This window comes from Strongyloides ratti, scaffold srae_chrx_scaffold0000004, assembly GCF_001040885.1.
Source record: "Strongyloides ratti genome assembly S_ratti_ED321, scaffold srae_chrx_scaffold0000004".
Classification (NCBI taxonomy): Eukaryota; Metazoa; Nematoda; class Chromadorea; order Rhabditida; family Strongyloididae; genus Strongyloides; species Strongyloides ratti.
This window is the reverse complement of record NW_020171512.1, coordinates 725,151-748,239: the sequence shown is the minus strand read 5'-3', so window position 1 is coordinate 748,239 and position 23,089 is coordinate 725,151. Positions and strand designations below refer to the sequence as shown.

The window sequence follows — 23,089 nt, the reverse complement described above, 5'->3', positions numbered from 1 at the left end:
TTCAAAAAGAGGAATATTGGATGAAGCTGATTATGAAAATTTGAAGTTTCTGTGTAATGAAGCAGTTTCTCAAACACTGCAATTAACAATGGGAAGATATAAGTTTTCAAAAAAACTTCATTATCTTTTGCATTACGTAGAAATTGCAAAGAATTTCAATGGTCATTTAAGGAAAGTTGCAACAGACCGATTTGAATCAAAACATCAAAGTATTAAGAAGTTTTTTAGGTCGTCAAATAATAAAATATTTCCGGCAAAAACAGTGATAAAGAAGGTGATAATGCGTTTCAAATTATCAAGAATATTAGTTAATATGGGAATTCATTTTGTTTAATGTATTTTTATTTTTTTTAATATGGCAATAAAATTTATTTTTTTAATTTAAATACTCAAAAATTACTATATTTTGAGAAACATTATAAAAATCTTTAAAGCAGAATGTTAATCTTTTTTATAAAAGTTTTTTAAACATTAAAATTTAATTTAATATACTACCATATAATGAATAAAATTTGTTTTACAATTTCAATCATTTTTATTAATTTTTTAAATCCTTAATATAATTTTTTTTAAATGCTTTTAATGATAATATTTGTGAATAAAATTTTTTTTTTTACTGCGTCATATGTAAAGTAATAGTATAATGTAAAAAACATTTGTAAACTGTTGTATGTATGCAAAAAATATTCATCACTTCAAGATGATGTTTTGTTTTTTTTTAAACCAAATAATCACTTCAAAGTAAGGAAAAGGAAAAAAGCACCTTGATATGATGAAAAGGTTTTGTGTGTAGGAAGGCTACAGGGTTTCAATGCATATAAATTTCCACGAAAAATCTTCTATTTAAGTTTTAAACTAAATTTTAGAATGAAATACGATTTCTAGACAATTCTTGATAGCAATATAAATAGTAAAAATAAAAATTTATATTTTTTTAATTTTGTTTTATTAATGTTCATATAGTAATATAGTAATAACTATATTATGAATCTTTATTTCTTTTTTTATTATGTAATTGTATTGTGATCCTAATAGAGAAGATACTTCAATCTCTCTCTTTCCCAAAAAATTATATAAAGTCTTGAAAAGTGATGACTTCTAAATTAATAATTATCGTATTTTATGATAATTGTAATATTTATTGTTTTTTTCTAGAAATTTTATTTAACACATTTATTTTAAGGGTTTGTATTAATTCCATATTCGCAATTATTCTATTTTAAATTTCTGTCCTTAGTTAAATATTTCCATAGACGTAGTTATTAAGTTATATTTTAAGATTTAACTTTTATAAATAGTTTTTTATAAAAAAAAAATTTTTTTATTAATTATGTAATTATTATTACAAAAATTTATTGTTTAATAAAAAGTTTTTAAACTAGTGCGTGTTTTTTTGGAAACTGGACTTTGTAAATTTATAACTTCTGGCTATATCAGGAGTACAGACCATAAAAATATATTTTGCTTATCTTTTAAAAAAATGTAAAAAATATGTTTTAAAAACTTTAAAAAGTATTTGAATTTTTTTTACAAAATTTTAATTTATTTATTCCATTGATATAATTAAAAAAATACGTAGCTAACTAAGCCAAGCTACGCGGGCAAGCGTGTGTGAAGCACGCGCATGTAATAATATTAAAAATTTTTCAATACATACAAAAAATATTAATTTCTATTTTAGAAAATGATAATTTTTTGTCATCCACATTTTAATATTCATTTTTAACATATTTTAAATTTATAATACATTTAGAACTTTGTTTATTACTTTTTTTTACTTTAAAAATAGTTTTTTTTTTTTAATTTAAACATAGCTTGTATTTCAGAAGTACTATATATTCAAAAAAAAACATTTTTAATATTATCATTTTTTACGATGGAAAATGATGTTTTTTTTATTGCATAAAATAATTTTTTTGTTTTAAATAAACGACAAATCAAATTTAAATATCTTTTAATTTGGTGTTAAAAATAATTATTTTTACAATCAAAAATTTTATTACAATCATATCAAAAAAATGTAACATACATAGGAATGATATTTGTGTATATGTTTACACAAATATATGTAGTATATAGTGTACAAGATAATGATAAAAAAACGATTTACTCAAAAACTTTTATGGTTCCTCCTGTTTATAAAATCATTCTCTTTTTTCGTCATCAGGGAGAAGGTGCTTTTTTAATTTTTCTTGGATTATTGCTCTAAAAAAGAGAACCCAAGTCAAGAAATACCAATATATAGCCACAAATCCTCGGCTTAGAGACCCGAATGGAAAGGAGATAACTGATAAACTTTTCCAAGTTATCAATAGAGGAAGAAAAAGAAAATTATTGGAAGAAATTAATAATTTTATTTATAATAATGATGAAATAACACCAAAAAAAAGATAAATATTTATCAAATTGGGTATTAAACAGACATACGCTAAAATAGTTAAAAATAATGAAAACAGCAATAATAATAGTAAAGCAAAAATAAATAAAGCGAACAAAATATTCCGTAAAGTGTTGAAAGAAAAACCTATCTTTTAATCTTCAAAAATTGAACCGAAATCAAAAAAAGTGATTAACCATTTGATTACTGAAAGAAAAGAAATTTTACATAAAATTTCTTTCAGTATGAATCCAAATCAAAGATGGAATATCTCTCAAATATATAACGGAAGAAAACTAAAAATATTTAGAAATGAATTAAGAAAATGAACACCAATAGGATAAATTGATAACATACGCCAAGAAAAACTTAAAGATCTTGTAAAAATTTGGGATAAACCAAAATTAAATTAAAAAGAATCAATTATTACCTGGAGAAAAGCTACAAAAGAAATCCTTATTGTAGGATTGATTACAAAAGCTATAATTAGAGAAAATTCTATGACGAAGGTAATCGAATTGATAATATCATAAAATTACAAAAAGCATTAAAAAAAAACAGCTACTTTTCAAAAAAAAAGTCAGAAATGACTTAAAAATTAAAAGCAACTAGAATGCTAAATAACTAATTGAACAAGCTGTTAAAAAAAATAAGGGAAAATTCCATAATATTAATCAAATACTTAATTTTAATGATCAAAGAATCACAAAACTTGGAGAAAGAATTAAAATAACAAATAATAAATATGAGCATCTTAAAATAAATAACATCTTTGAAAATAAACCATTTCTTAAAGTCCTAGAACCAAATATAAAGAATATATTTGAAATTTAAAAAAAAATGCATGAATACCTTAATGAGTTCTTTAAAAAAGGTAATTGTGCTAAACCTCAAATTCTAAAAGAGTGTATGAACCATATGAAAAATCAACAAGTTAAAGTTACTCAAAACTATGAATTTAATGAAGAATATTTTGAGGAAATGCCCAGAAGAAAATAGCATTCTAATATTCTTGATCAAAAAAATACCATCTGTTAAAACATTTGTCAAAAAATGTATGAAAGGAGTCTTTGAAAATAAAATCTCTATTACTGAATATGATATCAGAGGAAATGTCTTTGCCATCTTCAAAAAAGGTGATAAAAATTTTGAAAGCAATTATAGATTCATTAATGCACTAAATAGCCTTTATAAACCACTAATGAAATACTTTAATAAATGTGTACGAGATTGGTGTAGTAATATTATATCTGATAACCAATTTGCAGGAAAGCAAGGATATGATGGAGCTTTAGACATTGGTATAACCAACAGAATTCTACAAGAAATGAGATAATTTGCACAAGGATGGTATGATATGTATAAAGCTTGTGACAGTGTTGATCATTCCAGACTAAAAATGATTATTAACAGTATTAAAGAAATGCGAAAACTCATAAGAAATTTATTATGTAAATTTCCTAAAATGTATAAATTTTCTGTTGTAAATTGTTTACCTAATTGAGATAAAAATAGTAAAATCATTAAAGAAAAAAAGAAATCATGGATTACATTGAAAAGAGGAATATACCAAAGATGCTTATTAGCACTATGGCTTTTGCTTATGTTTAGCTCTATTACAATTGAAAATGAAACAAATAATTAACCCAATAATTCTTTTATAGACATAAAAAAATAGATATCCTACTATTTATAGATAATATTAAAAATTTTGGAAAAAAACAAAAATGAATTAGAAAAAATTACAAATCTAATAATAAATTATGGTAAAGAAATTCGTTTATCATATAAATCAAGGTAAAACAGAATTCAGTGAACCTGATGAAGAGAAAATAATTCAGTACAAATAAATGGGAGTTTATGAAAATAACATAAATGCGTGTAATGAAATTAATGCCAAGCAATTGTTAATGAAACTAGATGAAAAAATAGATAAAATATTCAATTCAAAATTAAATGTAAAAAATATCATCAAAGCAATTACTGAATGTGTTATCCCAACTTACACATATATATTTTCACATGAATTTAGTGATGAGGATAGAAGCCAACTAGCTAGAAATGTGGATATCAGAATAAGAAGCTATATGAATACAAAAGATATGAAACTTTCTTCCATCAGTAATGCTAGATGTTACTTACCACGAAAACAACTTGGTTTAGGACTTCGTAGCACTGAAGTTGAAATGGACAAGGACACAATAAAAAATTTCATACATATAATCTTTTCCCCATATTTAAAATTTGCAATTACTCATGATGCAAATCATAGAAATAAATGGCGAATTAAGGCAATGATAACAGCAAATAAATATGGAATCAATTTACAAACTAATTCTGAAAATATAAAAATAATTATTAATAACAAAGAGTATAATAGCTTTAACTTAAAAGAAGTAAAATATAAAATTAAAGAACTAGTTAATGAATTTTCTGATAAAAGCTGGGAAGCCCATTATAAAAAAAGAAAACATTTTCTAAAATAGCTAATGAAATGGAATTAGAATACTCATAGCTAACAAATGGTAATATCACACCTGAAACCTTTTACAAAGCATCAATGTACAAGAATAATTTTAATACAAAATTAAATTCTCCACAAAATACTGAATCAAAATGTTTATACTTTAATGGTAGAGATAACAGTGAACATATTATAGCTGACTGTACCAATGAAGAAATGGTAAAAAAAAAGAAAAATTAGACACGACAAAGTATTAGAATCAATAGTGAATTCAATTTCATATGAAAAAAAAATTAATTAACATGAAAAATTTAAGAAAAATCCATGAAATTAAAAACATTAAATAGCAGATGAACAAGTAAATTACATAAATGGAGAAACAATTCACCATTCAAGACCAGATTTAATTATTGAAACCAATAACCAATTAATAGTAGTTGAAGTAAGTGTAATAACTCCGCTACATCTATTAACAGCAAAAAAAACTTAAAGAACAACGTTATACCATTAATGGTGAATCAGAAATCTTATTACCTTCCGATAATTTACAAGAAGAATCTAATTTATGTTCTTATCTCTAAAAAAATAGTGCAAAACAAGTAATTTTCATACCTCTTATTATAGAAACTCTGAGCGAATTACATAGTTTAAATCAAAAATTGCTAGAACAAATTCATTCAGTTATTAAGCTTATCTCCAGAACTTATATGCTGAGCAAGTAAAATCGCAAATGAGCAATCATTTTACATACCGAACCAATACATAAAAACAAAACTCAAAAATTAAGCAAATATTTTATAAAATTTAAATTTGATTACAGAATCTCTCAACAATTCAATAAATCGCAAATTTTATAAGTTTCTTAAAACTCAATACTTACAAATTTATTTCAAAAGTAATGATAAAAGTTAGCCAACGATATTATCAAACTTCCAATTTAATAACAACTATTCAAAAAATATTAAATTTTAAATATATTTTTATATAGATTATTTATTTATTTTATCTTCATCCGATCTAAACACTTACGGGTTGGTGAATGTCACCCAAGCAAGAATTAGTATAGCATATATTTAATCTGCTTTTTTTTATTCTATTTTAATTATATTGTTTCTTTTTTAAAGCTTGTAAAATAATAAAAATAAAATGCAATTTGAGGTAATTTTTGAATTCTGAAGTATAATCTTCAGGTTTCAAAAGTTTGGAACGAAGCTATTATTTAGCTTCGAATATTCATTTAAAAAAAGATATCTTTTCTTATTAATATGAAATTTTTGATTAAAAAATATTAAATCAACTTTATAAATTGAAATTATAAAATACTTAAAAATGTTCTGTTGCCATTCATTAATGAACAATGATTTCTTCATATTTTTATACTTAAGATTTTTAAAATTTTATTTTATCTCTTAATAGTTTTAGTATCATTTAAATGTTTTTAAAATGAATAAATATAAAATAAAAATTTTAATTGCAAACAAATTAAAAACAAATAACTAATTTTATTGGCTTAAGAATATATTAATTTTAATACAAGAATAAAAAAATTTTTAAATTGCATTCTTTTGTAATGTTATAGTTGAATATAAATGTTTATTATAAACACATAAAGCGTTTTGATGATTTTGCTAGATCATCTAGAATGAAAAACAAAAAAAATAAAATAATAATTAAATAGTTAAAACTTTTTATAAAGTTTTTTATTTATAAACCAAAATTTTCTACAAAGCTTCAATGTACTAAGATATTTATGGTAAAAAGTTAAATTCTCCGTAAAATTCTTAATGTAATTGTTTTTTACTGTAATGTAAGAAATAACAGTAAACATATAATTGCTGACTGTATCAATAAAGAAATGATTTTAGAAAAATAAGACTTGATAAAGTTTTATAATTTAGAAGTAAATACTTTTTTTTAGTACTTTTCAGTTTCGGTAGGGACAAATTTTAAATGATAATTCTTATCAAAAAAAGTGATAAATTTAATTCAACGGTATTTGATATTTGGTAATTAACTTGTCAGAAAAACAATAATGAAAGAATTAGATCATTTGATAAAAAAGCCATCAAGAAAATCAACTTTTTCTAACAGTCATTTTTTCACAAAATTTTTTTTTCAAATTAAGTGTTTTTTTGCAGAAATAAACATTTTTAGTTTACTAGTGACCAAAAAAGAAGCTGTTGTTTTTTTTATAAAGCGAAGAATTAGTTTTGATGAAATTATGTAAGAAGAAACTAGAGATTCACTCACTTAAAAGTCGATCACAAGTACTCCTTTTTGTGGATCCTAAGTCTGGAGCTTACACTCAGACTATTGAAAGAATGTGGGGAAGCGCCAAATGAAGGAACAAGAAGCGGAGAGGTACTTCTAGAAATATGCTAGTTAGTTACCTCGCTGAATTCATGTGGAAGTAGAGAAATAAGCAAGAAAATCCTTTCATCCAAATCTTGTGAGATATAGCAACCTTCTGGCCGTCGGAAGAAAGCACATAAAAAAAAGGAGAAAATTAACAAAAATTAATAATTTTTTCGTACTCTTTTTTTGACCAAAATTTATCCCGATGGAAACTGAAAAGTACCTTTTTTATGATTAATAAAAAAATTTAAAGAACATAATTTAACTATTGATAAGAAATTAGAAATTTGAATTTTTTCAGAAAACTTTTATGAAAAAATTAATTTTTAAATTTCTACAAAAAAGTAGTAAAAAATAAGACAATTACATGCTACTTATCTTATAAATCTTTTGTAAAATAAATGATTCAAATCAAAGCTGTTGGAACAGATTTATTTAAGAATTAATTATATCCCGAGAACTTATATTTTGTGTTAGTAAAGTCACAAAAAAATAAATAATATATAAAATAGACCATAAAATAAAATAAAATATTTAAAACAATGAATAAAATATGTTATGAAACTAATTTATTAAATCACCAAACTATTTTATAAATTTAAAATATTTTAAAAGTCACATAGAATTGTATACTTATTACTTTATTCACATTAAAATATTATAATTTAATAATTGATTTTATTAATCTTTCTATTGTTTTTAATCTAGTTATATTATTATTGAATTTTTATAGTATTGTATTTAGATTATTCATTTCATTGTATCTTACTTTGGTATTAACATTAACGTTTAAAAGAATTTTAATTAAGTAGAAAATTTTTTTTCTATATATTTTATTTTTATTTGCCATATTAAGTATTTTGTTCTTTTTAAATGTTTGTAAATAATAAAATTTTTAAAACTTAGTTTATGGTAACTATTAAAACATGATGCATATTCTTTGGCTTCAAAATTTTGAAATGGAGCAGTTATTGGCCTCTAACACTAACGATAAAAAAGCTATTTTTTAAATATTTTGACAAATTACAAAATCTCAAATAATAAAGTATTTCTTTTTAAAGTTTTCAAAAAGTTTATTTTAATATTAAGAAAAAAAGTTAAACAATAAATTTTTTTTTAAAAAAATATTATTTTTTCGAATTAAATAACAATAATTATGGTGAAAATTTAAATGGTAAATTGATAAATATGATATGTTTTGCTAAAATGACATACAACTATTTCTTTAAATTTTGTTACATATAAAAAGTAAATTTTAATAAAAATTTTTTTTTTAAATTTTAGTAATTTAATGATATTTGAAAATAATTTATTTATCGTAAAAATAAAAAATTGTTATAACTTTATAATTTTTTATTTTAAATCAAAAAAGTTTATTTTACATTTAGATACTGTTTGTACATTCTGTTTACACAAAAAATGTAGGATATAAAAAACAAGCATTTGTTATTAATATATTGGATAAAAATAGTTATATCTTATAGTAAAGTAGTAATTTAATATTTTCTTAATTTTCATAAAAATAAAAAATTTTATAGAAGGTAAAAAATTAATAATTTTATTGTTATGTAATTATATTTTTTTATTTTTTAAGAGAATTTAAAATACTTTATAAAAACAATTTTAATTAGGGTATACGATGTGTTATCTTATACTGAATTAAATTGGCTAATAAAAAAAATTTATTAATAATTGTAGTTATTTACTATAGTTTGCATAAGTTTTATCAAAATTATTATACTTTAAAGCTTTTTAGAGGCAATAGTATGTTTAGAAATTGTTATGAAATTTTTAGGTGGTTAGAAAATTATCATGCAAATTAGGTAAAAAGTTGATATAGTTATTAAAGAGGAATGTATAGAGAAGAGAGTAGAGAATTGTTGTGTTTTGATTTTACAATACATTTTTCCAGAAAGCTTATTTTTTTGAAATTTCATTGTAAAGTGTAATAAAGTATAAAATATATGTAAATAAATTTTTGAATAGGTAAATATATTCATAAATAATTTTAATAAAATAAATATTTACAAAAAAAAATATATCTTAATTATGCAATTTTAAATTCAGGCATATTAAAAATAAGTGTATGTTAGTTTTACTTATTTTAAATATGTTCAAAAAATTAAAGATTTCCAGTGAAATCAATTTTCTTTTGCTTTGAACAAGCCGAATATTCCAAAAGTCGGATTTTTGTCGTATGTTTATTATTCATGGTTTCTTAAAAAATGTTCAATAAAATTTTTTAATTATCAGTTAATTAAATTCCAATTAACTTTTTATTGTATATTTTACCAGTTTTTTATGCAACAAAAATTATATTAAACAAATCGAAGATGTATTCAATTATAAATCAACAATACAGTTATTTTCTGGAACATTTTATTTTCAAGCTTTCACACTTCGTTTAGTAATTAATTTAATGATAGAATTTTCATTGAAAAAATAATTAATTGTCAAATTCGATAATCTTTTTTTTCATAAAAAATTATAATATCCATAATTTATTTAATTGGATTTTTAAAAAAACAATAAATAATAATTAAAAGAAGATTATTTTGTTGAAATTTGTTTGCATAAATTTCTACATATATATATATTTTTTATATTTTCCTAGAAATTGGAATTAACAGGAGCGAATATTTATTTCTTTTTGAATGAGCAAAATAAAGTATAAAAATAATAACAATTGTAAAACGATATATTTTTTTTATTATAAAAAGTACAAAATTTGTTTTACCTCGTTAAAATTTTTTTTATTATAATAATCATGTTTGTTTTTTATTAAATTTATGTTTTAACAACAAAAATAATTACATGTGATCTAATAAATATGTATTATATTATTAAAAAATTTTATGTATTATAGATATTGTAAAAAATTGTATCTTTGAAAAAAGTTAATGTACAATTATAAAAGTACTAGCAATTGAATATTAAAATTCTTTAATAAATGATGTATATTTATATAATTAACATTTATTATCATATTTAACATAAAAAAAAATATTAATGAAAAACATTGGTATCATTTTATAATTAATATTCAGACTAACAAGAAAAATTTTTTACAAAATTGTTGTTATTATTAATTATAAATTTAAATTTTATATTAAAAAAAAGTATAAATTTTTTTAAATTATTTATATAATTTAATATTTTGATAAATTATTTATCATTGAATAAAATTAATAATTATTTATAAATTTACTTATTCATTTAAATGACAATAAATTATTTAGTTAATGTACATTGCTAATATAATTAAATTCATTAATTATTATTATCTTTTGAAAAATGAAGTTTATTTCTTTATTTGATAATGTTGTAATTTAACAAGGAACTTTTAACTTACAAAAAATTAATGTTTAATCTTAATGATATTAATTAAATTTTTATATGTACAATTTTTAAATATATAATTACAAATATTTTTAACAAAAAAATTTATATTATCCATATATGAAAAATGTTTGTCGACAAAAATGCAAAAATAATTATAAAACAAATATAAGGTAAATTATAAACCTCCAATAATTTTTATGACAATCTGAAACTCAATAAAATTTATAAAAAAATAAATGAAATTAATTCTTTTTGTTAAAATATTTGTTGAGATATTATTATATTCTCAAAATTAATTATATTGGCATTATTTTTAAAGGAAAATTTGAACATCTTATATAAATTTTTAATTATTATTCTTTTATATTTCATTTAACAAGACATTGTATTGGACTATAGTAGCATGGTGTCATTCTTTTAAACATAAATTTTGATTTAAATCGATTGTCAAAAAAATTAAATTTATTTGGCTTTTGTTGAAAATTTTCATTTGAAATACTTAAAATAATGATATATTTTTTAATTAAAATAATAACTTACAATTTAGGTTTTTTTTGAAAAAAATATGCAGGACGTTGAAGTGTAAAAGCATCACTTTCAATGGTGAATTGTAATATTTGAATAACAAAAGCAATAGCAATAATATTAAAAAATAGTTTTCTACAATTTAATGTCATTTTTAATAAATTTTTAAATTTAATATCTATAACCTGAAAAAAAGTACCTTTATATATCTTTTAAAATAAATTATTTTCATGATGTAAAGATTATTTTATTAATAAGAAGATTTATAAATGTAACGCCTTTACTTATTTTAAATTAATATTAGAATATGATATAGTGAAAAAATATTATTATTTAATAGGAAGGAAATAATTAAATTTATTACTTTAGTTTTTCAACTATCTATATAATTATAAAAGACAATCATGATGAATACAAAAAATTAAAAATAATAAATTAGTTACTACAATTTATATTTATTATTAGATGTATTATCTTCATTTATTATTTTCACATATTACTGTCACTTATTATAATCATACTACAAAAGTTTAAGCTTGCGTAAAAAAAATAAAAAAACATATATCATATTAAAAAATTAAATATTAAATACTAAGGATTGAAAATATTTTAAAAATAAACATTTTTTAACTTTTATTATTTTAGAAAAAATCTTTGACTTTAATACGATTATTTACTTGCAATAAAAAAAAATTTAAATTAAAAAATAGTTTACACATTTTACTAAAAAATTCAAATATTTTAGTAAAATAAATAAAAGAAAAATTTATTAAAAAAAATTTTTCATTTTATTTATAATATAATGTTAAAAATATTTATTTATAATACATTTTTATGATAACTGAGATATATAATTCTTACAACTAAAGATTAAAAAAATTTGTGAGAACGTATATTTAATAGGTATATTAAGTGCTTTAAATAAAGTATTAAATATAACTATTAAAATTTTTTTTTAATTTGTACTTTATATTAACTAATTGATAAAGTTTTTTTTAATAAAAAAAATATAAGATTTTATGTTTCTTTAAATTTTTAAAAATTCTCACTTTATATTTAATATATTAATATACTTTGTTACTGTAGTAATAAATTATTATTTATTTATGAGAAACATATATAAATATATTTTATTTTTCTTTTTTAAAACTTTATTTTTTTTCACTTACATATCAACATATAAATATATTTATAAAATAGACTTATTAAATTTTATAATATTTATTCTAAGTTTTGTTTTTTTTTTTTTAGTAAGTATAAAACTAAAAATAAAAACGCTTAATAAATATTCAATCATAAAAATATAAACAATCAAAATTGTCAAAAAGTACAAGTAATAATTTTTTATTTATTGTAAAAGAAAACATTATTAATATATTAAAAGTTTTTGTTATGTAAAAATAATTTTTCTATTATTATATGTAATAAAATTGTTTTAGCAAAAAAGTCATAATTTTGATGTTTTTTTTTAAAAATTTATTGTCACCCTAACTATTACATATTATATATAAATTCTTTAAAAAATTAAAAATTGTAGTTTGTGACAAAAAAATAAAAAGAATTTTTATGTAAAAAAGAATTCATGGCAGTTAAAAATTAACATTGAAATGAGTAAAAATATCTTCTTGGTCCATATCTACCACATGGATAGTAAACCTCACCATAATCACGTTCTTTTCTATAATATGAAAGTGGTTTTAAATAATTTTCTTCAATCGTTTTAAATCCAACAAGTCCCTGTTTATACATATGTATAGCTCTTCTTTGATTTTGTCTATCAAACATATAATTTCGTTGTGAAATTGGACGAGGATTTTGATCTTTTAAATTTTTATGATGTCTCCATGAATATGGATTAATCATATCTTTGTAAAAATTGTAATGGTGGTAATAAGTTGAATCTGAATTATTGAATCGATCAAGAAGTGGATCAGTATTAAGAAGACTTCTTTCTGCATATCTATAATCTTTCCAATAAAGTGGAGAATTATAAACATAACGATCATGCCAGTAATCATCAAACTAAATTAAAATAAATAAATTTTAAATTAATATTAAAATTTTTTTTCTTACTGATTCACTATCAATTCTATATTTATAAAGAGAAGATGGTCCATAATCAGATGAAACATGTAAATGACTAAGATTAGGAACTGATGTAACTCTTGATACAGTTCCAACAATACCTTCTCTTTCAACTTCTCTTGGTCTTGGAAGTGTTAAAATTGATTTAGCATGAATAACAGGATATGTACCAACCATTATATTCTAAAAATAAATAAAAATTTTAAAGAGGTTAAATAAGAATTTGTTTTAAATAAATAATATATAAATATTTTGCCGTTTAACAATGAAAATTAAAACTAATAATATAAATACTAAAAATATACGTGGCTAATATAATCAAAAGTATTTATTATCTTTTAATTTTTCTCTCTCTCTATATCTCTCTCTCCTGCTTTCATCTCGTAATTATTAAATAAAATAAGAATATTTTTCATAAATAAAATAGCTATCTATTTTAACATTAACTTTAATTATTATAATTGGTATGATATTTTAAATATTATTTAAAATCTAGTAGTATTTAATATAATATGTAATATTATATATAAGAAGATCTTTACTAATATATAATATTAGAAATATGAAATGATTTTTTTTTTATATTTTAAAATAATATTAGCAGGAATAAGATATAATATTTCCATTTCATTATGCAACTTTTTTTTAAAGAAATGATATCAATTGAATAAATAATATGACGCCCACGGTATACGATATATACGATTTTAAGATTAAACAAATCATTGATATATGAGAGTAAAATAATTATAAACATTTTTTTTTACATAAAATTTTTTTATTCAATTAAAAGAATTTAGACATAATATATCTAAATTGTTATGAAAAAAAAAGATATATATTCGATATATATCAACTGAATGACATTATTTATCATAAATTTTAATATGTTAAATAAAGTTCACGGGCACGACGTTGATAATATGATGGTGTATAGTATGATGTGTAGGATGAAATTGGAGTAAGATCAGTCCAGTAACGATAACGACGATCCCAATATGATGGAGTTAACCAATAACGGCTAAGGCAATCGTATGTCATTTTTCCATTGCGATACAATTCCAAACCATTTGCAAAGCTGGATGTAGTAGCATCTCTAAGAGCAGTGTAATGGGGATAACTTCTGTACCAGGTGTAATAATTGTATGATGGTGAATACCAACGACGATAAAAATAAGGAACATCAGAATCATACCTAAAAAAAATTATTATTAATTTATTTTTATAATTACCAATATCCTTTATATTTTGTCCAGTAACTTGGATACCAATAATATGGATTAGGTATATAATCCGAGTATGAATAACGTCTTGGAAAAAAACTTGTTCGGTAAAGTGGTGAAAAATAATAGTATTTATCATACCAATAATCATCATACTAAATAAATTTTTTATAATTATATGATTAATTTTTAAAATTAAAGTATTAAAAGCTTACTAATGAAAGATCCCTTGTATACCAATAAGGCCAATTTGGTCTGTATTTGGTACTTGTTCGAATATGTGATGTAAAATCAGGGATACTTGATGTTCTTGTAAGCTAAAATTTTGTTAGATATTTTCTTTTTTTATATAAAAACTTACCAAAACTTTTGTTGATGGTTCAACAGTAGATCTGGATCTTAAAACAACACAAGATCTTGATCTTGGAACAATTCTATAATCTCCCATCCTTAAAATATCAGAAGTTAAATTAGATATTGTTGATTCCATATCAAAAAAATGATTTTATGGATATAAAATTTATATTTATATTTTTTTTATAAAATGTTAATGAAATAAGATATAAACAAAATGGCATGAAAAATAATGAAACAACATGTATTATTTCGTCTGCTATTTAAAATTATTTAAAATGTCAAATTAATATAGAAAGTAGGTTTGTTTTTAATTTTACTTAGAAACACTTTATAATGTTTATTGGAAATGTAGTTAAAAAACCTATCACATTCTTATAATCAACAATAGAATGTCTCAAAAATTAGCACACACATACATAAACATTTATTATTTAATGTTATTTTCATAACAATATCAACTTTAATATTCTTTTCTATTTATTTTTAAAAAAGATTGACTACTCATTATAATTTTTGAAACAATTTTTGATCAAAATATTAAGATAAATAATAAAAAAAATAAAATAAGCTGCTTAATGTTTATAGGTGTCTCATTAATTTATAAATTTTTTAAAAGCTATAATAAATAAGTAGTAAAATATATATAAATGATTAAATAATAATTTTAAAAATATCTTAACATTAGATAAATATAATCAAAATAAATTACAAAGTAAAAAAAAATTTTTAAGGTAAAATAGATAAATTTTTTTTTATCAAAAAGTGATTTTAAATTGCTGGTCTTTGTTTTATTTTATTTAATAAAAGTAAATAAAATTGAATATAACTAAACCAATTTTTTTTTTCATAACAACATTTGAAATGGCAAATTATGGAAAATTGTTAAAATCTAGTATATTAAAATATAAAAGTAAATCTTATTTTATTGACAAAATAAAATCTTGTAACAATAAAAAATTTGTCAGAAATATTTAGAAAAAAATTTTGAAACAATAAATTATCAATAAATATGAAGATGTTATTTATTAATTATAAAAAAATAATTAACATATATCTAGATTTAATATATTTATTTTACAATAAATCTAGTTCCAATCAACAAATAATTTTTTATCAAAAGTATATATAAATTTATAGACTCATCTTTGTTTTTTTTCTAATTTCAATGTAGTAGTATATAATAAAGGTATATTTAAAGTTAACTTTAGTTATAAAAGATATTAATTGAAAGATACAATAATATTTATTATCTATTCAAAAATATCTTTTATTTTTTTTTGTTGTAATTTTATTAAAGAAAAAAAAATTTATCTGCACTTTATTATTTAAATTTATCTGTAAAATTATATTATTAAATATTTTATACAAGAAATAATTTTGTATATGATTAATATTAAACATTTTAAAGATCAATTAATGCCCAAATAATGCTATCAAAGAGGGTAAAATTATTTTATAAGTGTCATATTGGAAATATAATAAATAGATTAATTATATTCATTGAAAATAGATTGCTTTTAAATTATTTTATAAGTTCTTTTAAATGATTCTATTTACCTTTTATTATTTTAATAAAAAAAAAATGTTTTATTGTTAAAAGAAATACTCAATGTACATACCTAATGTTATCGTTCTCCGGATCGTTGCTTATGACAATTTATATTCCTTTATTTGACTAAGTGTTTTAACGCCAACCTTCTCATTTTAAATAATTTGATCATCTCTATATTATAATGTTGTGGCATTTTTTATTTCTATATAAAACGATACCATTGTACTAAATAATTATTTATAGCTATTCTTTAAAATGACAATTGATAGTCTTTTATGGATATATAAAGATTCATAATAACTATTTTAATATCCACCATATGACTATATGATAAAGGTAGTAAAATATAAATATCTTTTTTATTAAAACTACACTCACTCAATAACTATTTTATCTCATTTTTTTTTTTATTATTTTATTCAATTTAAATTATTTTTATAAAGTTCTTTTTATTATTCTAGTACTTTTATGAAATCAATATTTATTTTAATCTTATAATATATTGTTATTATAAATAAAAAAAATCAAGATTAAGTCTTTAATTGAATTATTCTTTCATATATGCATTTTTATTTATTTAACAATTCATTTAGTTGGTAAGTTATACTTTTTTTTTTAAATTGTAAATATTATAAAATTATTTTATCATAGATGGATGTATATCATCAAGAACTATAAAAGAAATTACTCTAAAATTTTTTCCAGATAATGAAAATTTCCTAAATTCTACTAAATTTAAAATAACTAAAAAAATAACAAAAAAAAAGATTTTTGAATCTATAAAAATTTGCCCCCCTGAATATGAAAAAACCATAAAATGTTATAATGGTGGAGTCGTAAAATGTAAATTTTGGAATGACAAAATTATTGGTATACCATTTTGCCATTGTTCTCGTGATTTTGGTGGACAATATTGTGATAAACCATTAAATGTTGCTTACCTTATTATGAATAAACAAGATAATGTTAAACAATCTAATGATGATATATATGATATTTTATTATTACTATTATTTGTTATTTTAATTTTAAGCTTTTTTTTATATTTTTATTTGATGAAAAAATGTACATCAAAAAATAATTTTTCTTTATATATATAAATATTTAAATAATATTTTAGTAATTTTATTCAATTATTCTTTTTTGTTAAATACAATTATTTAAAAATAAATATATTCTACCAATAGGTAATAAGCATTTAATAAATTCAAGAAATTATCTAAATTATAATAGTAAAATTTTACTTTTTATAAAATTTTACAATTTTCATACAATTTAAAAGTCTATTATCTTCAAATTGAGTAATAATTCATTTTTAATCAATCTTCTGATTACTTTATTCATAAATAAATAATATTAATTAAATTTAAATTTACCATTGAAGTTTAAATGTTATTTTAACTATTGGTAAAGTTGTATTATAAAAGTAATATAATTATTTATTTTTCTGTTTTTGGTAATTTTCTTTTCTTTTAACATTTATTTAATATTTTTATATATTAAGAAATGTAATAGTTACTTTACTCTTTTATAATAAAATATTTAAATTCAATACAATTATATAAAATAAATTATATTTGAAAATTTTACTAATCTCCTTTTATATATGTTTGATGCTTACTATGTAAATAATATCTTTTATTTTTTTATTTTCTTTAAACAATAAATTATATACTATAATACTCAATTCCTATTAATCATTAAAACTTTAAATATACCATCATTTTTATCAATTTAAAAAAAAAACAAAGAAAAATAACATCTATCAAAATGTTTTGACAATAAATTTTAAGAAAAAGATATATATATATATATAAATAATATTAAACATTTTATAAATAATATTATTTAATTTTTCAAATTTTTTAATAATAATCATATGTTGAAATATCATAAAATATAAACAAATCAAGTAATATCTTAAAATTTTTCAATTTTAACAAAAAAAAAAAAATATTTCTTATTATTTTTCATTAAAGTATCTTATATCATATTTTTACCTAATATAGATTAAACTAGTAACATATTTTTTTCACACAAAAATAATAATATTTTTTTATAAATAAAATTTTTATTATACATATGCTTTTAATTAGATATACTTTTTATATATACATGTGTGCTTTAATGTAAACATTTAATATAAAATTATTCTTCAAATGAAACTTAATTTAATTGTATTTTATATAATAATTTTGTAATAAAATTTTACTTAATCAAAAACATATAAAAATAATAAAAATATTTTGATAAGAATAATATTTAAAATTAAACAAAAATTTTATAAAAACTAAATAATATTTTGAATTAACAATATAGATAATAATATTACTACTATATAAGATGGATTATAATAAAAAGATATTTGTGACGTTGATGTTGAATTACATTGTTCAGAACTACATATGCAAATAGTTTGTAATGCTGAAGACTCTGAAACCATACCACGACGAACACTACGAACATACGTTCTAACATTTTCACAATTATCAACATGTTGAAAATTATGTGATCTTTCACAACCCGTACCCATCCAATATGTTCCATCTTCTTTATGCATAATAATTGTAGCACAAACATCTTGGTCTAATCCACATTGTATAGGTAACATATTACAAGTAGGTTCAAGTAATTTTGTTGATATACGAAAACCATCCATAAATGTTGTTCCTGGTCCTTTTTCACATGTCATACATGTTAATGGTGCTTTTTGATTCCATGATGGTGAATTATTTGATTGACGTTGATATGAAGAAAATAAATCTGTTTTTATTCCCATTAATGTAACATTTATTTGTATACCAAATAAAATCACTTTTAAAAATATATTATAGATTTGCATTGGTCAATTGAATACATTGAATATATAAAAAAAATATATTGAAAAAAAAATATTTTTAGATTTCCTAAAAATATATAATTTAATAATATTTAAAAATCTTTTAAATTAACTTATTAAATATTCATAACATCATTAGGAGTTACTAGTTTATATTAATTTAAAGAAAAATTTTTATTTAGAAATTTGTTACATTATGAAAAATAAGAAATTACTATAAGTAAAATAGGATAATTTTTCCAAATATTGAGGACATGAAACTGTTATGTCCTATGGGAATAAAAGTTTGAAAAAAGTTGATGAATAATGTAAATAGGAAGTTAACTATTCATATGGTAAATGAAAATAAAGATATAGTATAGCAGAGTCTTATTAAAATGGTGATGATGAGTACAATAATTTTCAATCTCTGGTGGTTATCAATTTTTAAAAATTTTAAAGTACTCAAATTGATTATATATAACGGGATAATACATAAAATGATAAAAAAAAAATTAATAGTAAAAATGTAATGAACAACTTTTATAAATGTTAAGTTGTTGGGAGGAGATCATTTCAATACTTATTTTTATGATAATTCTTTTACAATTTTTAAATAAAATTTCGTTTTAACATAGAAAATTTATAACATTATAGCCTAGAAGTTATATCATTTATTTTTCCTACAGGCTAACTAAAAAGTTTATTATATATATATATGAATAAACATTTAATATTTGATGAACATGAAGATCTATTACTTTAATAAATATTGTTATTAAGTAATGGATTACTTTTAAAATATTATTAAAATCCATATTTAACACGAAATTTTTGAGACAAATGCATTCCACCTATGAATACCTAATCACACCTATACAATTAAATATTTTTCTTTTTATAAAGTCTTTTAAAAATAATTTTTCAGACATTTTAAGACAAATTTATTTGTCCAGGATAAAATTTTTACGTAAATTATACAAAAAAATATATTTTAATATAAAATAATGGTTTTATGCTCCAGGATATAATAATATAAAGAAAATATATTTTTAAAGTGTATTTGATAAGACTTTGAACAAGGAATAAAGATTATTAAGGAAAATTATGTTGACCATTGCATTATATTATATATATAATATATATATAGTAATAAAAACGGAAAAGCCGCAACTGAAGTATTGAGTCAAAACAATGAACTCAAGAAGTGTTAGATGAATGAAGCTAAAGAAAAGCGTTACAAGATTACATAGCGACAATTTCTAACTCTATATTATATTTTGCCTTTATTTAAATTTAACATAAAACATATTCGTATTTATGTATAGCAATGTCAAGGAACATATTAAAGTTAAAGCGAAATCAGCATTTTTTTTTTCCCAATACAGCAATATAAAATTGGATTCAATTACTAAAAGCTTTTTTTTTTTTTTGTTAAAGAGTGCTTAAAAATGACAACTATTAAAGGATAGCAGAATATTGTTCATTTAATAAAATAGCTCATTATTACTGAAAATTTTACTTTTTCATATTTTTAAATGCTTTCATAAATTTTTGATGTTTGTTTTCTTTTTACTTCATTATAAGAGATAAAGGAAAATTAATAAAATTTTACCATAATGGTTTGCTACTAAGAATATGAGCTTTTCTTTGTTTAGCTTGATGAGCACGATTAGCTAATGTTCCTTCAGTTGATTGATCAGCATCAACATGGCATCCAGTTGATTGAGATTTTGATTGGTGTCCTGGAATAGCTTCACCAAGCCATCTAGTTGTCTCAACACCATTTGATCCAATTCTTCTTGGTGTTTGAGGACGACGCCATCCATCTGGAGCATTATTAATAACTTGTTTTTCAACATTTCCAAAAAGTTGTGGAAAAACAACATAATTTGTATTTTGCCAAATTGGATCACATAAATTATAATGTTTATCAACAAATGCTAATAAAGTAACAGTTGGGTTATCTAAAGCTATTGATGTTGGTTGTGTATGTTCACAACGTAACATATTATCAAATAATTTGCGTCCTAATCCTTTTCTTTGATACTTCCAATGAATATAAAAATCCAAAACACATAAAAAGTTTCCTTCATATGATATTTGATCACGATCAAAAAGATAAAGATGTTTTCTTCCAACTTTAAGATATCCAATAATCTTACTCATTTTTGATTCTCTAAACAAATAATATAAAAAATAATAAAAAAAAATAAAATAAAACATACTCATCAAATTCCCAAAGTATGTATAAAACATTTTCAGAATTGATAATTTTTTCACAACTTGTTAATGGAGCTCTAAGTTGAATAGATTGAGAAGCAATTTTACATAACTCATCAATTGCATCATATATTTTTCCATTCTGAAGTTGTTTCATTCTCATTGAATCAAGACGAGCAAGATTATTTCCCAATATTGGTGTAATATCAAAGTCAACATCAACCATTGTAGAATAATTTCTTAATTAAAAAATAGAAATATTCAGTGTTTCACAAAGAATACAAAAATAAGAATGAACTGAACTTTTTAAATATTTAGATATTGGTATATATTTATAAATTCATGTCATTAATTTAAAATGAGATCAAAGAAAATGATACAATGCAAGACTTTAGTAAGCATGTTAAAATGTCACGAATAATCATTTCAATGAATAAGAAGTGTATTCTCATGAAAGTTATTGTTTCTTTTATAATTAATATTCAAATACTCCTTTTTAATAAATGATAATATTAACGAGTCTTTTGAATTGGTAAATTTATTGTTAAATGCATATATTAATTTTTTAAAAAATATTAATTAGCTTTAAATATTTTATGAAAATTTTCTTATTATATATCATATATTTTAAATACACATTAATATTACTATAATAATTATTTTCAAATTTTATCAAAGTTTATATAAAAAGTATATATTTATGTTTAAACAAAACTTTATCTTTTTTAATTTTATCTTATTATATCATTTAAGTTTTTGGTAAAAACTTTTATTTAATCAAAAAAAATTTGTTATATAATGGATTAATATAATGGAAAATAAATTTAACCTCTTCTGATACAATCATAATTATTCTTATATCTTTTTCTTTATAATTTTAAATATAAGAAACAAACTTTTTTTTTTTCCAGTGAAAAGGCATATATAAATAAATATCGGTATATCAAAATCTCATTAAATAATACGACAAAATATATGTAATAAAATAATTAATTCATTAATGTGGTATAACAGCTTTTGCAACAAAACGAGCCATGCCACTATACTATTGTTGGGAAAGTTGTTGTGATAACCAATCTAAGCCTTCATATAATCCATGTCCTTGAGTTGCACAAGCTGATTGAATAAACCATGTTCTATTACGAATTTCATGTAATCCTAATTTTTCAGTAATCTCAGCTGTAGCCATGGCATTTGGTAGATCCTGTTTGTTTGCGAAAACAAGAAGTGTTGCATCTCTTAATTCATCTTCATTCAACATTCTTGTAAGTTCTTCTTTAGCTTCCTCAATACGCTCTCTATCATTACTATCAACAACAAATATGAGGCCTTGTGTATTTTGGAAATAATATCTCCAAAGTGGACGAATTTTATCTTGGCCACCAACATCCCATACTGTAAAAGAAATATTCTTATATTCAACAGTTTCAACATTGAATCCTAAAGATTAAAAATATATATTTATTTTGTTTAAAAGAAAATAATATTGATCATTACCTATAGTTGGAATTGTTGTTACAATTTCACCCAACTTCAATTTATAAAGTATTGTTGTCTTTCCAGCAGCATCCAAACCAACCATCAAAATACGAACTTGTTTTTTTCCAAAAAGGCGTTGAAAAATGCCAGAAATTGTAAGACCCATACTATGAAATTAAAATATTTGTTGTCTAAAATCAAGTTAAAAAAATATTCATATAATTTTATAAATATGATGACGTGTATATAAAACAGTAAAGATATAAAAATAAGTAAATTATTATTAGTT

General features: G+C 20.3%; 8 protein-coding genes across 8 annotated transcripts; 2 read left to right on the top strand and 6 right to left on the bottom strand.

The window, feature by feature from the left end:
* Nucleotides 1–3,434: 3,434 nt before the first annotated feature.
* On the top strand, nt 3,435–3,713 carry SRAE_X000218500 (Hypothetical protein; the record flags this gene model as incomplete). Its single annotated transcript, XM_024644906.1, has 1 exon — nt 3,435–3,713. One exon carries the CDS (start codon nt 3,435–3,437, stop codon nt 3,711–3,713), a length of 279 nt encoding a protein of 92 aa, XP_024499656.1.
* Nucleotides 3,714–4,227: 514 nt separating this feature from the next.
* On the top strand, nt 4,228–4,863 carry SRAE_X000218400 (Hypothetical protein; the record flags this gene model as incomplete). The annotated part of the gene is made up of 1 exon (XM_024644895.1): nt 4,228–4,863. The coding sequence occupies one exon, from the start codon at nt 4,228–4,230 to the stop codon at nt 4,861–4,863; it is 636 nt and encodes a 211-aa protein (XP_024499655.1).
* Nucleotides 4,864–10,906: 6,043 nt separating this feature from the next.
* SRAE_X000218300 (Hypothetical protein) lies at nt 10,907–11,215 on the bottom strand (the record flags this gene model as incomplete). The annotated part of the gene is made up of 2 exons (XM_024644884.1): nt 10,907–11,036; nt 11,079–11,215. The coding sequence occupies 2 exons, from the start codon at nt 11,213–11,215 to the stop codon at nt 10,907–10,909; spliced, it is 267 nt and encodes an 88-aa protein (XP_024499654.1).
* Nucleotides 11,216–12,659: 1,444 nt separating this feature from the next.
* Nucleotides 12,660–13,325, bottom strand: SRAE_X000218200 (Hypothetical protein; the record flags this gene model as incomplete). The annotated part of the gene is made up of 2 exons (XM_024644873.1): nt 12,660–13,085; nt 13,137–13,325. The coding sequence occupies 2 exons, from the start codon at nt 13,323–13,325 to the stop codon at nt 12,660–12,662; spliced, it is 615 nt and encodes a 204-aa protein (XP_024499653.1).
* A 705-nt stretch (nt 13,326–14,030) lies between these two features.
* Nucleotides 14,031–14,861, bottom strand: SRAE_X000218100 (Hypothetical protein; the record flags this gene model as incomplete). Its single annotated transcript, XM_024644862.1, has 4 exons — nt 14,031–14,343; nt 14,381–14,526; nt 14,587–14,688; nt 14,733–14,861. 4 exons carry the CDS (start codon nt 14,859–14,861, stop codon nt 14,031–14,033), a joined length of 690 nt encoding a protein of 229 aa, XP_024499652.1.
* Nucleotides 14,862–18,570: 3,709 nt separating this feature from the next.
* On the bottom strand, nt 18,571–19,059 carry SRAE_X000218000 (Hypothetical protein; the record flags this gene model as incomplete). Its single annotated transcript, XM_024644851.1, has 1 exon — nt 18,571–19,059. The coding sequence occupies one exon, from the start codon at nt 19,057–19,059 to the stop codon at nt 18,571–18,573; it is 489 nt and encodes a 162-aa protein (XP_024499651.1).
* Nucleotides 19,060–20,709: 1,650 nt separating this feature from the next.
* SRAE_X000217900 (Alpha-tubulin N-acetyltransferase 1) lies at nt 20,710–21,547 on the bottom strand (the record flags this gene model as incomplete). Its single annotated transcript, XM_024644840.1, has 2 exons — nt 20,710–21,277; nt 21,327–21,547. 2 exons carry the CDS (start codon nt 21,545–21,547, stop codon nt 20,710–20,712), a joined length of 789 nt encoding a protein of 262 aa, XP_024499650.1.
* Nucleotides 21,548–22,366: 819 nt separating this feature from the next.
* On the bottom strand, nt 22,367–22,966 carry SRAE_X000217800 (ADP-ribosylation factor 2; the record flags this gene model as incomplete). The annotated part of the gene is made up of 2 exons (XM_024644829.1): nt 22,367–22,761; nt 22,819–22,966. The coding sequence occupies 2 exons, from the start codon at nt 22,964–22,966 to the stop codon at nt 22,367–22,369; spliced, it is 543 nt and encodes a 180-aa protein (XP_024499649.1).
* Between the last annotated feature and the right edge of the window lie 123 nt (nt 22,967–23,089).